This window comes from Delphinapterus leucas, chromosome 3 (genome assembly GCF_059928025.1).
Source record: "Delphinapterus leucas isolate spDelLeu-1000000601 "Yukka" chromosome 3, BTC_Dleu_Yukka2, whole genome shotgun sequence".
Taxonomy (NCBI): Eukaryota; Metazoa; Chordata; class Mammalia; order Artiodactyla; family Monodontidae; genus Delphinapterus; species Delphinapterus leucas.
The window spans coordinates 28,033,530-28,049,618 of record NC_143131.1 but is presented as its reverse complement, the minus strand read 5'-3'; the positions used below and the strand labels follow the sequence as shown (position 1 = coordinate 28,049,618).

Genomic DNA, 16,089 nt, shown 5'->3' with positions numbered 1-16,089 from the left:
CTGGACAAGAAGAGTTTCTCATTTGTTCCATGGAATCAGTGCCATTCTCAGCAAAGTCATTACAAATAGCTCAGGCCCCTGCTGGTACCTTACCTGTTCCAGGCTCCAGGGGGCTGGGCTTTCTGGACAGCAAGCCCTTCCCATTGGCCATGGGAGGCTCCTGCCTGATGGAGGGCCTGGGCCGGTCACTCCCTTTCTTGATGACCACGAGGACATCTCTGTACAGCTGTGCCTGGTGCAGAACCCTCAGGACATCCCCGTGGGCTAAGCCAGCCAATGAGGCGCCGTTGACTGACAGAAGGAAATCCCCTCGGCTCATGGTCCCTTCCTGAGAAGCTGCCCCCTGAGAAAACACCCTGTGGATCTGGGACAGGAGAGGACAAAAGCCAAGTTCATTTATGACCTCCAGTAAAAGCAAAAGGACAAATTTGTAGTAAAGGAACTATCTAATGGCAAGTTTTCTAAATCATACACACACTTGGTTTATCAAAAACATTCCGTGTGGCCTTCCCTGGTGGCGCACTGGTTGAGAGTCTGCCTGCCGATGCAGGGGACACGGGTTCGTGCCCCGGTCCGGGAAGATCCCACATGCCGCGGAGTGGCTGGGCCCGTGAGCCATGGCCGCTGAGCCTGTGCGTCCGGAGCCTGTGCTCCGCAACGGGAGAGGCCACAACAGTGAGAGGCCCGCGTACCGCAAAAAAACAAAACATTCCATGTGAGGAATGGGATTAAAAATGTCAGTACCAGCACCTCAACACATTTTTACTCTATTCTTGCTAGCATCTCAAATGGGTCTGGCACTCCACGGGGCCATAAGAGTAGAAAGATGAACAGGACCTGGTTTCATCCAAGGAAGGTGGCCTCCCTAGTGATTTCAAAGGCCTTTGAGTGATATAAAATTTTAAGTTTTTGATCTTGAGAAAGAAGTGATTTATAAGCAAATGCAAGTTTTGGTCCGTTAGTTCTAATGTCCTTCCAATGCTTAAACCAATAAAATGTTTAGTTGACTATGAGGATATAGGCAACTGTGTTTATATGTATCATCATCTTAAAGGTCACTCGCTATGTGTTAAAAGTGAGTCTCTTAATGCAAATCAAAACCACAATGAGGTATCATCTCACACCAGTCAGAATGGCCATCATCAAAAAATCTACAAACAATCAATGCTGGAGAGGGTGTGGAGAAAAGGGAACCCTCTTGCACTGTTGGTGGGAATGCAAATTGATACAGCCACTATGGAGAACAGTATGGAGGTTCCTTAAAGAACTAAAAATAGAATTACCATACGACTGAGCAGTCCCACTACTGGGCATGTATCCTGAGAAAACCATAATTCAAAAAGAGTCACGTACCACAATGTTCATTGCAGCTCTATTTACAATAGCCAGAACATGGAAGCAACCTAAGTGTCCATCAGCAGATGAATGGATAAAGAGGATGTGGCACATATATACAATGGAATATTACTCAGCCATAAAAAGAAACGAAATTGAGTCATTTGTTGTGAGGTGGATGGACCTAGAGTGCGTCATACAGAGTGAATTAAGTCAGAAAGAGAAAATCAAATACAGTATGCTAACACATATATATGGAATCTAAAAAAAAAAAGGTCATGAAGAACCTAGGGGCAGGACGGGAATAAAGATGTAGACCTACTAGAAAATGGACTTGAGGACACGGGGAGGGGGAAGGGTAAGCTGGGATGAAGTGAGAGAGTAGCATGGACATACATACACTACCAAATGTAAAATAAATAGCTAGTAGGAAACAGCCACATAGCACAGGGACATCAGCTCGGTGCTTTGTGACCACCTAAGAGGGGTGGGATAGGGAGGGTGGGAGAGAGATGCAAGAGGAGGGAGATATGGGGATATATGTATATGCATAGCTGATTCACTTTGTTATAAAGCAGAAACTAACACACCATTGTAAAGCAATTATACCCCAATAAAGATGTTAAAAAAAAACAACACACTGTGTCTCTTTGTCAATGATAACGTTATGTACTAGTTTTTTCCCCACTTTTCTATTTTTGTTTTGGTGGCAGGGAACAGACACCAGCGTTCTTTGAACCCACTGACATGAATTCTGTCCTGATCAAATTCTGAGGCTGCTTCAGGAGTGACTCTTCCGACAGCATCTCGACATTGTCACTTACCACAATTGATTTTGGCTCCACATCTGTCCCTCCTGTCACACTGAAGCCCAGACCTGAGCCTTCTTTTTTATTCAAGACTATGAAGTAAATATCTTCTTTATTCTAGTGAAAAGAAACAGAAACAAGTATATTCCTTGTGCCAGAGTAAGGAAGTTCTGATGTCAATCCTCCCACAGTATTGCAGAGCTTGTCACCACTAACCCCAGTGGTTCCTTAGGCACTTCCACACAATACTGGAAGCAGAGGGGCCATCATGAATATCCTGCATTCCTCCTGGGTGGTGCTTATGTGGAGTTTTGAGGGTCCATCCTGTAGCTCTAGAACCACCAAGAAGATGTCATATGAACCAGGATAGTGGCAGGGACACGGGACACTTTAGAAGTCATTCTCGGCACCAGACTGTGTGTTCCCAAATCTGATCATAGCACATAATTCAATCATGAAGGGACTTCTTTACAATTTTCTAAGTCTACAATTGAGCAAAGCCCATGTTGTCAGCAGGAGAGAGAAGTATAGGTGCCAAGAGACAGGACAAGAGCACATTGAGGCCGTAAGTTTTACGTCCCCCCTTCCACCATGTTCAGCTTATTGGATTTTCGGTGCAATTAATGAACTGGTAGTCATAAAACAAAGTATGCTGAAAAACAGACAGTACATTAAAACAATGTGTCAACTTATATTGAGACTAGAACATTCTTAGTAACAAAAGACTGTCCTGTGTTCCAAGCATCAATCAAAAGATTGATGCTTGGAATAAAAGCATTTAACTAAATGCTTAAAAAGATTTTAGAATTAAAAAAAATTACCTGGGCTAATTATTCTGAATTTGGACTTCCTTCACACACCTGCTAGATAAGATTCAGCCTCATTTTAAAGACCTGCATTGCTAGGTTTCCCATGAAGTGATTTATAATCCATCAATTCAAGGTGTTCTCAGACATGGTGATAGAAAAAGAATCTAATAATAACCCTCCAGGATTGCTCTGACAGAGAGAGAAAGTGAAAATGTTGGAAGAGAAAACCACCTCTGTATTGTGCTGGGGAAATAAACCAATATTTAAAATAAACAATGTTTAGTCCTATTAAGTCCTAAAGAGTAATCCCAAGCATTTCACACCTCTAAAGAAGTTCATTCAAACCAAAGCTCCATGTGCTAACACTAGAATATCCTGCAGAACTTTGGGGGGCTGGGATTTTGACTTCATGGGCAAGTCCAAGTATATACATGCTCAGACACTGTTCACTGGAGAGAAGAATGATGACTACGCTTTCTCACAAAAACAGGAACATGTGGTCTGGGAAATGATCTCTCTGTAGCTTCTGGGAAGTTTGATGCTGAAAGAAATACTTCTCAGATATTTAAATGCCTTATTGGAGCAAAGACAGTATTTGAAAATGAGACTCTACTGCATTCTAGGACATATCACCAAAATTCTAATTTATTCAAATCCTTTTTCCAGTTGTGTTTGAGGATACAAGTCTGCTAGAGGCTGATTGCTAGGGCAAGTGTTGCCTCTTTGAGAAACTTAATTAGCACAGCATCAGGGAAGCTAGAAGCACCTCAAGAGCTCTCCAAGGTTTGGGCGTGTTGAAGTCAGAAGACCAGGGCTGTTTCCTGGCTCTCTAATCTCTCACAGCACCTCCAGAGGTCACAGGAAGTCACTGTGTGCAGGGTCATTTTCAACACCTACAGACCATACTCTTTGGAAAAAAGCCAGGCAGGAAAGTTCTGAATATGGCAGAGAGAGGAGATCTCTACTCACAGCTCCTCTCTGAAATTAACTGAAGACAATAAGAAAAAGATAAAAGAAAGCTGCATTCTGATCAAAGTAGGAATAATCTTCAACACCTGCTGGTGGTGAATATGGAACCAGGCTGAGGGGGTGAGGGAGGCCCAGAAGATGACCGCAGGGTGGCGCTCAGTGCCCTGTGCACACAAAAAGTCTCCACTTTGTCTGTGGTCCCTGACAGTGTGCCTCTCCCTTGTGAGGCTGATTGAGACTTTTTGGTTTTCACCTCATGTCTAACACTGTAAAATGTCTGGAGCAAAGAGCCTGGCAAAGTGTGAACCCACTGAGCCACCTTGACTCAAAATCCCAGAGTAAGGTTTTCATGCTTTGTAACGGAAAGGTTTTCATGCTTTGTCCTGAAAGTAAAAAATGCAGTATGTCTCAAGGTGTTTCCTAACTTCACAGACCCAAACCAGGGGCCGAGAATCCAAAGGCAGTGGAAGCTAAAAGGAACTGGTCTCTATTCCATCCCATCTCCTCTCCATTCTGGCTCATCCCGTATTAGATGCCAATGTCACAGCCCTTCTGGATAATATTAGAATTTCTGGAACAGTGTTCTCGGGTGATATCTGTGACCCAGGTACATTACCACTCAAGAAAAACTGTTCATGTTTGCTTTTCTTCTCTGGACAGAAAATATTCATATATTAGGGTTCAAATCTCAGTGAACAGTTCTGAGAAATTAATGTGCTTCAGGGTTAGATATGGACCATGGTTTCTTTTGTTGTTGTTTACTGTCACATCCAATTTACTGAAAAATTTTACTTGTAATGACTAGTCAGCTTCTTTGAAGCTCTTACACTTAGGGCTGGGGTAGGGCTACACAGCCGTTAAGTCTCATTTCCCCAGCAGGTGGCTCCCTTGACAGGTAGTTTATGTCCAGTTAGGTGGACAAAGGTACTTGGTACTTGTGCCCTTCCCTGACAGTTCCAGGATGCCTCATCCTATCCGGAGGACTCACTGCAGACAAACTCCAGGTGCGGGGGTGGGTAGGGAAGATGGTAACTCGCTGCTGAGGAATTAAAACACCAATCTGGCACCTAAAAATTCAAGACAAGCAAGCTACAAGCAAGTGAGACAGAAGTCAGGCTGAGCTGTAGGACTCGCTACACAGCGCTCGGAGAAGGGCCCTCCCGGGCCCTCTGAGCCCGTGGCACACCCCTGAGCACCGAGGTGGCAGCGGTCCCCTCTTCCTGTGTTTTCTGTATTTCACTCACCTCCGATTGTGCTTTCGCTTCCTGAATGAGAGCTAGGACAGTAGATTTTGACCCCGCTGATGACAGAACAGACTGCAGTCTTTGCTGATCCCCCGCTGAGACCAGGAGTTGATGCAAACTAAATAATATATATTTGAAGAACATTAAAGAAAAAAGCAGTTTCTCCATTTTGCTAGGATGCATTTAGAATGATCTTTCTACCATATTGCAGGTATTTTCTGATTTTCACCCTCTCTTTTGGTCGTAACTCCCACTCCAAACTGCTTGAAGAATTCTGAATGTTGAACAGGAATTTCATTCACTGCTGATAGCAGTGGGAATTCCTATGGATTTTGGGATCCCTCCAAGATGTTAGGAGACCAATGCCAGAGTTTAACAGATAATTTCAGACATATTAAATATTCTGTAGGCTCCAGCGAAATATTTTAAAACATATTAGAAATTTCCCGTTTGACTCCAGTCACCCTCAAAGGCCCCGATTCTCCCCTGAGCGTCGGCTTTCCCTGTCCAACCATCTCTCTCTCTCTCTCTATCTCTCTCTCTCTCCGCTTTTGTATAAGTGCCCTAGCCTACAGAAGCCTCTTTTTAGAGCAATATTTTGGCAAACACTTTTCCCTGCAGGCACTGTATTTTCCCAATAATGATATTAAAACCAAAATTGGAGGCTGGAATAGAAAAGGGACGTTAGTGGAATTTATTCAGTGAAATCTGAATAAAGTCTCTTGTTTAGCTAATAGTGTTGTTCCAATGTTAACTTCTTACTTTTGACAAACGGACCGTGGTTACGTATGACGTTAACATCAGAAGCAGCTGGGTAACGGGTACAGGGGAAGTCTGCACTATCTTTGCAACTTTTCTATAAATCTAAAACCAGTCCATCAAAAAAAAAGTTTAATTACATAAAAGGGCAGGGGTGGATACTTACTTAACTGACCAACTTTTTCCGGAAGGCAGATCCTGGGTGGTCTCGCCCACATCGCGGGCTGAACTGGGTGCCCCAGGCTCAGTGGCTTTAGGGCTGCTTCCCCCTGGACAGGCCCTGTCCGCCCCCTTCACGGGCCATGAAAGGGCAGTGGAGCCGTGGAGGCCTCCAGCAGGGGAGCCAAGTGACCTCCGGGGGACGATTTCCAGCTCGGTTTTGAAGAGCACAGCAGTCGGCCCAGCCGAGAAGTCCTCACTGCAGAGCTTGTCGAGGTCAGGCATGCTCAGGGCTCTCAGCTCCTGGAGCTTCGAGCGGGACAAAGGTGAGGCCTGGGTGTGACGCACCGAGCATTTGTTTCTCTTGGCGGGAGAGGCTGGGGTCACCGTTGGGGTGGGGATTCCCGAAGGACCAAGTGATCGCTTCGGGTCTGAGTCAGCGCCCTTGTTAGCAGCCTCCCCCGGGCTCTGCCGGGAGGCTGTCAGAGTCATGCTGGACGGGGACTTGGTCATCGGGGGGATGAGGGTGCTGCCTTCACCTTGGCTTTCACTGCAGGAACTCAGGCTGCGTCTCAGCGACCTCGCTGCTGCGTCACTGGAGTGGCCGAGGTTCCCGGAAGCCACGCTGCCTGAAGATCGCCTCACAATGGGAGGCTTGGAGCTTACCGACAGAAACGGGGAGGCCCCGGACTTGGCCGTGGGCCGGTCAGAATTGGCCAGGTTCTCAAAAGACTTGATCCTCTGCTTCACAGAGAAAAATGAGGTAGATTCATGGGGCCAGTTCTGCTCAGAGTAGTAATATCTCCTGGTGACTCTGATTTTGTCTGTGAGTAGGCAGCTCGTTTCCTGCACTGACAGGACATCCCCTTCGTCTGTGGTTGGAAGGTTCCTCGAAGTCTCCAGCAGGGGCTTTACGCTATACACGCCCTGTCCATTAACCAGGCTGAGAACACTGCCTCTGGACGCCCTGGCCTCGAGGAGGCCCCCACTGGTGGCAGGGATCTGGCTGTCCCGGGGGGGGCGCCCTGGGCTGTGTAGGGCATGGCCCTCCCGGCCGAAATGGCTGGAGAACTGGGCTGGCATGGAGTAGGTCCTGGTTGCTGGCCTTGGCGTGAAGTAGGGATGCTCACCCAGCGCCGGGCCCACTGTCGTGCCGTTCCTGGGCATCCCCAGGGAGTCTGCCCTGTGGTCTGACTTTCCCTGGCAGGGATCTGCCTTTTCAGCCGGCAGCTGCCGGGAGGGGGAGGAAGTCTGTTTCGCCCTGCTGACAGATTGCTGCGCTCCCTGCTCCACCTGGGAGGCCCGAGACGTGCGCGAGGATGGATGATTTGGGGACGAGTCCACTGACTGGTGACAGAGCCTGAATTCGCTCTTCTCCTGACAGGTGCTCTGGGCCAGGAACCCTCCCTGCCTGTCACTCTCAGCTGGCTCGTCACCATACGCATTCTTGGGCGTCCTTTCAGAAGAGAGCTCAATGATTTTCAGCTCGTCGGTCCTTTCGAGGGGCTCACCAGCAATGATTTTGCTGCTTTTGTCGCCGGTCCCTCCGGCCTGGGAGGCTTCTGCTGCTGAGTCCGTTTGGCTGGACGGGGGCTGCTCGCCCTGCCCGGTAGGGGGCACCTCCCGCTTGCCGGCCGCTGTGGACGCACCACTCCTTGGTGCCGTGGGACTCACCAGCCCAGGGGATGCAGGGGGAGCCTTGCTCTCTGGACCACACTTCGGAAATCTGGGGGCGGCCGGGCAGCCTCGGTCAGGTTCTGAGTGCACAGCCGGGTGGAGCCTACTGCACGCACCTTGCTCAGGAAGGGTCTTGGGGGAGGTCAAGGGCGAAATGAACATCCTGATGCTGGTGTCGGATGCCGAGGGCTTCAGGGAGCCTGGGGTCCCCTGGGGCAGCTTGCCCTCCACACACTGGGGAGGCTGAGGGGCGGCTGCGGCGCTTCTGTCCGGTTCCTCATGGTCACCTGTGTGGAACCGGTGTGATGCCACCTTAGAAAGCACTTTGTGGGAGGCCTGGGGTGAAACGAGGGCTTTCCTGTGCTCTGTGCCCCCGGCCTTCCCCGGGTGAGTGGCTGGGGCCTCGGAGCTGACTTTGCTTTTGCTTTTGATGCTCAGTCTCTTCAGCTTAGGACCAGCTTTGGGTTTCTGACAGGTACTCAGAAGGGTTTCCATGGAACTCTTCTTAGGCAGGTCTTTATTCTCAAGACTCAGCCGAGGAGGGGGGCTGTCCCGTACAGCCACCCCCTTCTTGTGGCCGGAGCTCAGCGCCTGATCCTTGGGGTCGGGCCTTCTGGCCGGCATCGTGGGTTGTTCCGTTTCACTTTTGCTCTGCGGATGTGTCCCTTGGTTGCTTTTATTTATCTCTTTAAACCAGGCCATGATGGGCCGCCTGGAGATGGGTTTCGGCTTTGGCAGCAAGTCGTCCGGGTCTTGAACTTCGGAGATGTGCAGCTTTGCCAGAGCCAGGTCTCTGTTCTCGGAGTCGCACGCCCCGAGGGCGCCCCGGTTTCCAGTGACGTGAACATTTGTTTCCTGTTCTTCAGGCGGGGTCTTGTCATCCAGCCAGTCGTGCTCCAAACCATTCACCATGTTAGGAGAGCTGAGGGGGCCCGGGGGCCCGGGGACAGAACTGGGGCCGGGCCGAGGCTGGGCGGCTTCCCCGGGGTCCTCGGCAGCCCGTGCAGCCTCGGGCGTCTCCGGCTCCCGAGACCTCGCGTCCGAGGGCAGAAGCAGCCGTGGAGGTCCCAAGGCTGCTGGGCCCAAGGCTCCCGGCGCGGAGGCGGCGGCGTCCCCGGCGTCCGCCCCCGCCTGGCTTAGGGCTCTGTGCTTCGGTGGCAGGGCTTTGGCGAAGGCAGGGCAGGCGGCCCCCTGGGCAAGGGCAGGAGCGCTGGCTGCGGGTGGATCGGGGGGGGCATTCGTGGCACAGATTTCAACCTGCTCTTCCTCAGACTCCGTCGTGTCTCCCTTGTGAGAAGCCCCATGAGGACGAGGACAAAGACGAGGACGGGACCAGCTGTCCCTGGCGGGAGCTCGTGGGGCTTCAGTGAGCGACTCGGGGTCCGAAGATGAGTCCTCAGCATCTCCGTACATGGACGAGAGGGACGGTTCCGTGCTGTCACCCAGGCCCGACAGAGACGTACTGTCTTCGTGGAGGCTGCTGAGGTTTCTAGAGTAGCTGCTCAGAAAGCTTTTGTTCACAGTAAAATGTCTGTCGGGATTGATGGAATCCAAAACCGAAGGCTGGTGGGCCCACTGGGGGCAAGGGGCTGGACCGGCAGCCGCGGGCCTCCTCGGGCCGGGGGCCTGGCTCCCCGAGTCCGGGTCCGACTTGGCCCGCTGCGGCCCCGGGGCAGCGCGCTCCCGGCTCAGCCGGGCCCCTTTCCCGGGAGGCGGAAGCCTTGCTCCAGAAGCATCCAGCTCCTCCAGGAGCCTGTCTATGTCAGTCACGGGGCTGCTCCCGCTGGCCCCGGGGCAGCCGGGCCCCGAGGCAGCGCCACACCCCTCCGGGGCCTTGTCACTCGGTGACGGCAGGGAGGGGCTGGGCCCCTGCGGCGCCCTTGCAGACCCAGAGTCTGTTCCTTGGGGCAGAGCTGACCCCCGGCAGTTTCCAGGCACGAGGGTTCCCGTGGTTTGCAGAGCATCGCTGTGATGACCCGGAACCCCCTGTCTCTTCTCCAGGGTCGTGAGGTCTCGTGACAGCACGGCAGTGGCCAGAGATGCCCCCTCGGCCACGGGTCCCGCTCCGCTGTGGGCAGCGGCCTTCCGGGTGGCACAGGGCGAGCTGGCTTCTGGGGCCGCTCTGGTCTCGCTGAGGTCAGGATGAGCTGTGGCCATCGTCCCCTGGGATGCACTGTCCTCAGACTCAGGCACCCTGGGTGACTCTGTCTCTCCGGGGTCTTCGGATCGCCTCCCTGGCCCTACGTGCGCTGAGGTCTTGCTGGGGTCAGGGTGCACAGCCCCCTTCTGCCCTGGGGAAGGGAGGGGGCCTGGGGAGCCGTGGGGTCCTGTGTGGAGAATGTAAACAGAAGGTGGGTGGTGCGGGACATACGGGGGGGGTGGGGGGAGATGAGAAAATAGAAAACCTCTCAATTAAAAAAGTGGAAAACTGTAAACAGCCTCAATTTTTTGGTCTCTTTTAGAAGGACATCCCACAGCCTAAATGTAGGCTTGTTTTCGTCTCTAAAATTACAGAGTGCTCACATCGAACAAATACCACCAAGCTTTAGAAGCTCTAAAATAACTCAGACTGGATGGCAGAAGGAACCTCTGCTTCTGCCCTTTTTGGTTGTTTATAAGAATGGGGGACACCAGAAATCCTTCACTTGGGTTTCTGTGCACCATCTGCCCTCTGATGGCAAACCCCACAGGAGTCAGGCCGTTGTTCTATTTGATTCTGCAAACCTCTCAGTCCCTGGCTGATCACGTCGGGGTTTAGCCCCATGCCGTGGGTTGTGAGCCACAGAGTAAAGTAGAACAGTCCAAGCAGGGTACTTGAGGGCCTTACTGCTTCGTGCAGGAGAGGAGGCTAATTGGGGAAAACACATGGAATGCTCCAGACAGATGGAAGCCTGTCCTGAGCTCCAGTGTGTCCTGACCAGGTTCGGGGGTGTGGGTGACCTAGGAGGTAAGATTATCCCAGGAAGCTGTGACAGGAGGGTCCGGACCTGAGTGGGGTTCTGGAGGGATAGTTTGATCAGAGACCGAAGGGAAGGAAGGTGAGGAAGGAAAGGGAGTCAAAGCAAGAGAAGCAAGAAAAAGCATGGAATCTCCAAGGCGCAGGGAAAGATGACACCTGCCTAGAGACAGTGGGAAGTAAAGTCATTCCATGAGGTGGGTTCTGGACAGCCACTCTGTCCTGGAGGCTCCTCCGCAAAAGGCCTGCATGTGCGTGAGCTAAGCTGTCCACCTCTGGCACATGGCATCTTACAATAGATGGGGAAACTGGCATGATAAAGAACATTAGATTTGCATTTTCTTACGAACTCTGGGTCTGAGCTTGGAGTGAAAACCTCAGTCACAATGAAAGCCCTTGCTTTGAAAAGTGTATCTCCCCCAAATGTTATATTCACTCCACATCTCCCATGCAAATCATCTTAATTGCATATGCCTACCCCCTCCGAAGGGGGCGGTCAATAATTAAGAACTAATTTTTGGGACTTAGCGCTGTGCTAAGAGTTTTTCATGCACTTAATTTTCCCCCCAGCACTGTGACCATCTGCACTGGAATGGTGGGGAACTGAGGCACAGAGCTGTTAAGCAATGTATCTGGGGTCACAGAGTTCATGGCCAGGGGTCACCCCAGGAGGCTGGCTCCATAGCCCACACAGTTACCTAAACCCTGACCTCCGTGGAGAGCACCTGGCAGCAACAAGGCTGGCTCATCAAGACGCGCACGGAGACCAGACACAACTTCCCCAGGTCCCCGAGGATGGCCAGGGGCACCACAAGATTCACATCCACGGCCTCCTGTCCTTCTCTGCTCAACCTTTTTGAACTCCCTTCAGCATGACTTTCCTGCTTCTGCTGGTGCCAACCTCGGGGAAAAGTAGCAATGAGACAAAAGGAGGGAACGTAAGGCTGTTTTTCAGGTGATTCACTGGCTGAACAAACCCTAAAATGTTGTTAGCAATTTGGCTTTTGTGCAAAATGTGTAACCTAAGAGGGTTTTATTGAAGGAGATTAAATTACATGGTGGCAGTCCATGACATCATGTTTCAAAATACTCCTTCACTTGGAAACCCCCCAAATACTCAATAATGGGAAGCACATTGGCTCAGTTATGGCACATCATGGGGTAGAAGGCCCAGCAACCTTTATAACTGATGTCGTCGGTGTAGAAGGACAGGGAGGGCTTGGTGCAGCTTCCTAACTAGAGTAGGTTACAGGTGTGCCGATAACCTAAAAGTCACTGGTGCCGAGGACAGCCTGCCAGGGCCAGCGCCCGTCACGCAGGCCTGGGAGCATCTTGCTGACCTCGGAGGGCTCCTCAGCTATTATTTTCTGTGGATACATGAGGTAAAAAAATATTAATTTTTTACTTGTCCTCTGTGGAGGTTTTTCCTGCCACTTCTCAGTACAACTGATTTCACGTAAGCAGGGTGTTGAGTTTCTGAAGGGCAGAATATGTTTCTGTTTCATCTCGTGCCTCATTCACTAAGGTACATGTCAGAAAATGGGTAAAGGCTGTGGACTGGCTGAAGACAGACACACTCGACATGGAATTAAAACTATGAATTCAGGCACAATGATCTAGTCAAGTTGTTAAATGCAGGCAGCTTTAACTATCATTAACCTGTGTAAGATTTCTCTGCCCCTCAAAATTCTCCGCATATATCGATAACACTTTTATTAAGGTAACTTCTGCCCTCCCATCCTGAAGCTTAACAAGTGATAAAGTAATCTTACCTGTCCCGGGTTCTTGCCCCTGCTCGGGTGCAGCTTCGGGCGGCTTCTCTGTGGGGTGGCCAGCATCTGGGTGGGACGGGGTACCAGCTGGCCCCCAGTCGGTGGGGACTCGCCCATCCCCAACGGTCAGCTTGTCCAGAGAGTCCTGGCACAAGGACAACTACAAGTCACTGTCAGTGGCTTTCAGGGTTTCTGTGTCCTAAGGCATCACACACAGAGAACTGGTTTGGGAAAGTTCAAAGAGCCCTGGACCAGGAGCCACGAGATCCAGATTCTGGGTTTAAGGTCCAATAGAAATTTATGGTCTTCTCGCTCTTCCTAAACCTCAGTTTTTTCAACTTTAAGATGTGGGTGATTAGGAAAATGCAAATCAAAACCACAATGAGATATTACCTCACACCCATTAGGATGGCTACAATCAAGAATACAGAAATAGGGCTTCCCTGGTGGCGCAGTGGTTGAGAGTCCGCCTGCCAATGCAGGGGACGCGGGTTCGTGCCCCGGTCCGGGAAGATCCCACATGCCGCAGAGCGGCTGGGCCCGTGAGCCATGGCCGCTGAGCCTGCGCCTCGGGAGCCTGTGCTCCGCGACGGAAGAGGCTACAGCGGTGAGAGGCCCGCGTACCACACACACACAAAAAAAGAATACAGAAATAACAAGTGTTGGTGAGAATGTGAAGAAATGAGAACCTCGTGCACTGTTGGTAGGAATGTAAAATGGTGTAGCCATTTCCATACTATGGAAAACAGTATGGAGATTCCTCAAAAAAATAAAAACAGAACTACCACATGATCCAGTAATCCCACTCCTGGGTGTATACCCAAAAGAATTGAAAGCAGGGTCTCAAAGAGACGTGTGTACACCTGTGTTCATAGCAGTGTTACTCACAATAGCTAAAGTGTGGAAGCAACCCAAGTGTCCGTGATAGATGAATGGATATGCAAAATGTGTTATATACATACAATGGAGTATTATTCAGCCTTATAAAGGAAGGAAATTCTGACACATGCTATTACGTGGATAAGCTTTGAGGACATTATGATAAGCAACAAAGACCAGTCATAAAAAAAACACAAATGTATGATTCCACTTATATGAGGTACACTGAGTAGTTAAAATCATAGAGACAGAAAATAGAATGGTGATTTCCAGAGGCTGGTGGGAGGGAGAAACGGGGAGTTGTTGTTTAATGGGTACAGAGTCTCCATTTTGCAAGATAAAAAGAGTTCTGGAGATGGATGGTGGTGATGGTTACACAACCTTATAAATATGCTAATATCATGGAACTGTACATTTTAATGGTTAAGATGGTAAATTTTAGGGCTTCCCTGGTGGCGCAGTGGTTGAGAGTCCGCCTGCCGATGCAGGGGACACGGGTTCGTGCCCCAGTCCGGGAAGATCCCACATGCCGCGGAGCGGCTGGGCCCGTGAGCCATGGCCGCTGAGCCTGTGCTCCGCAACGGGAGAGGCCACAACAGTGAGAGCCCCGCGTACCGCAAAAAAAAAAAAAAAAAAAAAAAAAAGATGGTAAATTTTATACTATGTGTATTTTACCACAATAAAAAAAATTAGAAAAAAGATGGGGATGATAAGACTTGCCCTAACTCATAGAGTTTTAAATAAAGGATAATTAAATGAGATAACAGCTACAACACTCAGCATACAAAAACCTATACAGACCCACAGACACGGAAAACAAACTTATGGTTACCAAAGGGGAAAGTGGGGAGGGGAGGGATAAATTAGGAGTTTGGGATTAACATATACACACTACTAATATAAAATAGATAACCAACAAGGACCTACTGTATAGCACAGGGAACTATACTCAATATTTTGTAATAACCTATAAGGGAAAAGAATCTGAAAAAAAAATAGGTATATATGGATGTATACCTGAATCACTTTACTGTATACCTGAAACTAACCCAACGTTGTAAATCAACTATACTTCAATAAAAATAAATAAATAAATTAAAAAAATAAGAAAATGAAGAAAAAAACCCACGAAAGGCTGTATAGAGGCAAGGCATTATAGTTATAATATTGCATCAAGATATCCAAGACCAGGGACTTCCCTGGCGGTCCAGTGGTAAACAATCCACCTTCCAATGCAGGGGACACGGGTTCAATCCCTAGTCGGGAAACTAAGATCCCACATGCCCCAGGGCAACTAAGCCTGTGCGCCACTACTACTGAGCCCACGCGCTTTTCAACTAGAGAGCCTGCTTGCCGCAAACTATAGAGCCCACGTGCCACAACTTGAGAGAAGCCCACATGCCACAATGAAGAGCCCACATGCCACAACAGAAGATCCTGCGTGTCGCAACTAAGACCTGACACAGCCAAAAAAAAAAATCCAAAACCACACAGGATGCCCAGTTAAATCTGAATAATAATAATAATAATAAAAAGATATCCAAGACCAAAATCAGCTCCTCATTTTGGGAGTTAGGGAGGGACTAAGCTGAATAAATAAAATTAACATTTCAAAATTGCACTTTAGCCAAGTGTCAATTACTTCATCTTCCTTTCTTCTAATACCTACTGTAAAAAAAAAAAGTTTCTAAATAGACTTGCTAAATAGCTAAATCAGATTTATTTGAAATTTACCCTCTGAGTGAAGGAGTCATAAAGTGGCCCAAAGGTGGCAGCAGAGGAAAGAGGTGAAACAGATGGAGTATCTTTTAGCTACTTTTGTAAAAAAAAAAAAAAAAAAAAAAAAAAATCAGTAAAATATCAATTATCTGCTGAGGGAAATCTATACAGCGTTTAACTCAGTGAATTTTCTGTTTACTAATAAGGCATAAATGTAATATAAAACCAGTAGCAGAGCCTGGAACTCGACAGAGGTAGTTGATTGTACAGCACTGAATGCAGCAGGTGCCACTGAACTGGACATTTTATTTTTTTATTTTTTAATAAATTTATTTATTTATTATTTTTGGCTGTGTTGGGTCTTTGTTGCTGCGTGCAGGCTTTTTCTAGTTGCGGCGAGCGGGGGCTACTCTTCGTTACGGTGCGCGGGCTTCTCATTGCGGTGGCTTCTCTTGTTGCCGAGCACAGGCTCTAGAGCACGTGGGCTTCAGTTGATGTGGCGCGTGGGCTCAGTAGTTGTGGCTCGTGGGCTCTAGAGCGCAGGCTCTGTAGTTGTGGTGCACGGGCTTAGTTGCTCCGCAGCATGTGGGATCTTCCGGAAGCAGGGATTGAACCTGTGTCCCCTGCATTGGCAGGCGGGTTCTTAACCACTGTGCCACCAGGGAAGCCCTGAACTGGACACTTTAAAATGTTTAATTTTATGTTATGTGAATTTCATCTCAATTTTAAAAAGTATTCAACAAAAACGGTGGAAGACAATCTATTTGCCAAAAGAGAAAGTTTTGGGTTTTTTTAAGCTTCTAATATTTGAGGGTAAATACCTTATGGCAATGTAGTCTATTTTCTTTTGCATATATAAATAAAATAAAATTTGGGAACTAAAAATTTTGTGAGAAAAATTGAACTTCTTTTGTACAAAAGTTTTAAATGCTGCTCAAAGGTCTTACTGGGGATACTAATTCACAAGTACAAGAGCTCTTATTTTAATAGAAATAAATTATT

At 48.9% G+C, this 16,089-nt stretch overlaps 1 protein-coding gene across 13 annotated transcripts in view; it reads right to left on the bottom strand.

Annotated features, from left to right (window-relative positions):
• The window catches only part of PDZD2 (PDZ domain containing 2), a 383,590-nt gene that overhangs the window by 16,074 nt on the left and 351,427 nt on the right, over positions 1-16,089 (bottom strand). For 11 of the 13 annotated variants that reach the window (XM_022564757.3, XM_089908715.1, XM_089908722.1 and 8 more), the window contains 5 exons: positions 12,490-12,634; positions 6,092-10,088; positions 5,167-5,284; positions 2,160-2,261; positions 94-364 (listed from right to left, as the gene is read on the bottom strand). In XM_022564757.3, coding sequence (XP_022420465.2) covers positions 94-364; positions 2,160-2,261; positions 5,167-5,284; positions 6,092-10,088; positions 12,490-12,634 — 4,633 coding nt within the window. Of the gene's footprint in view, positions 1-93; positions 365-2,159; positions 2,477-5,166; positions 5,285-6,091; positions 10,089-12,489; positions 12,635-16,089 lie in introns of those variants that run through there. The other 2 variants (XM_089908723.1, XM_089908724.1) reach the window with 2 other exon arrangements.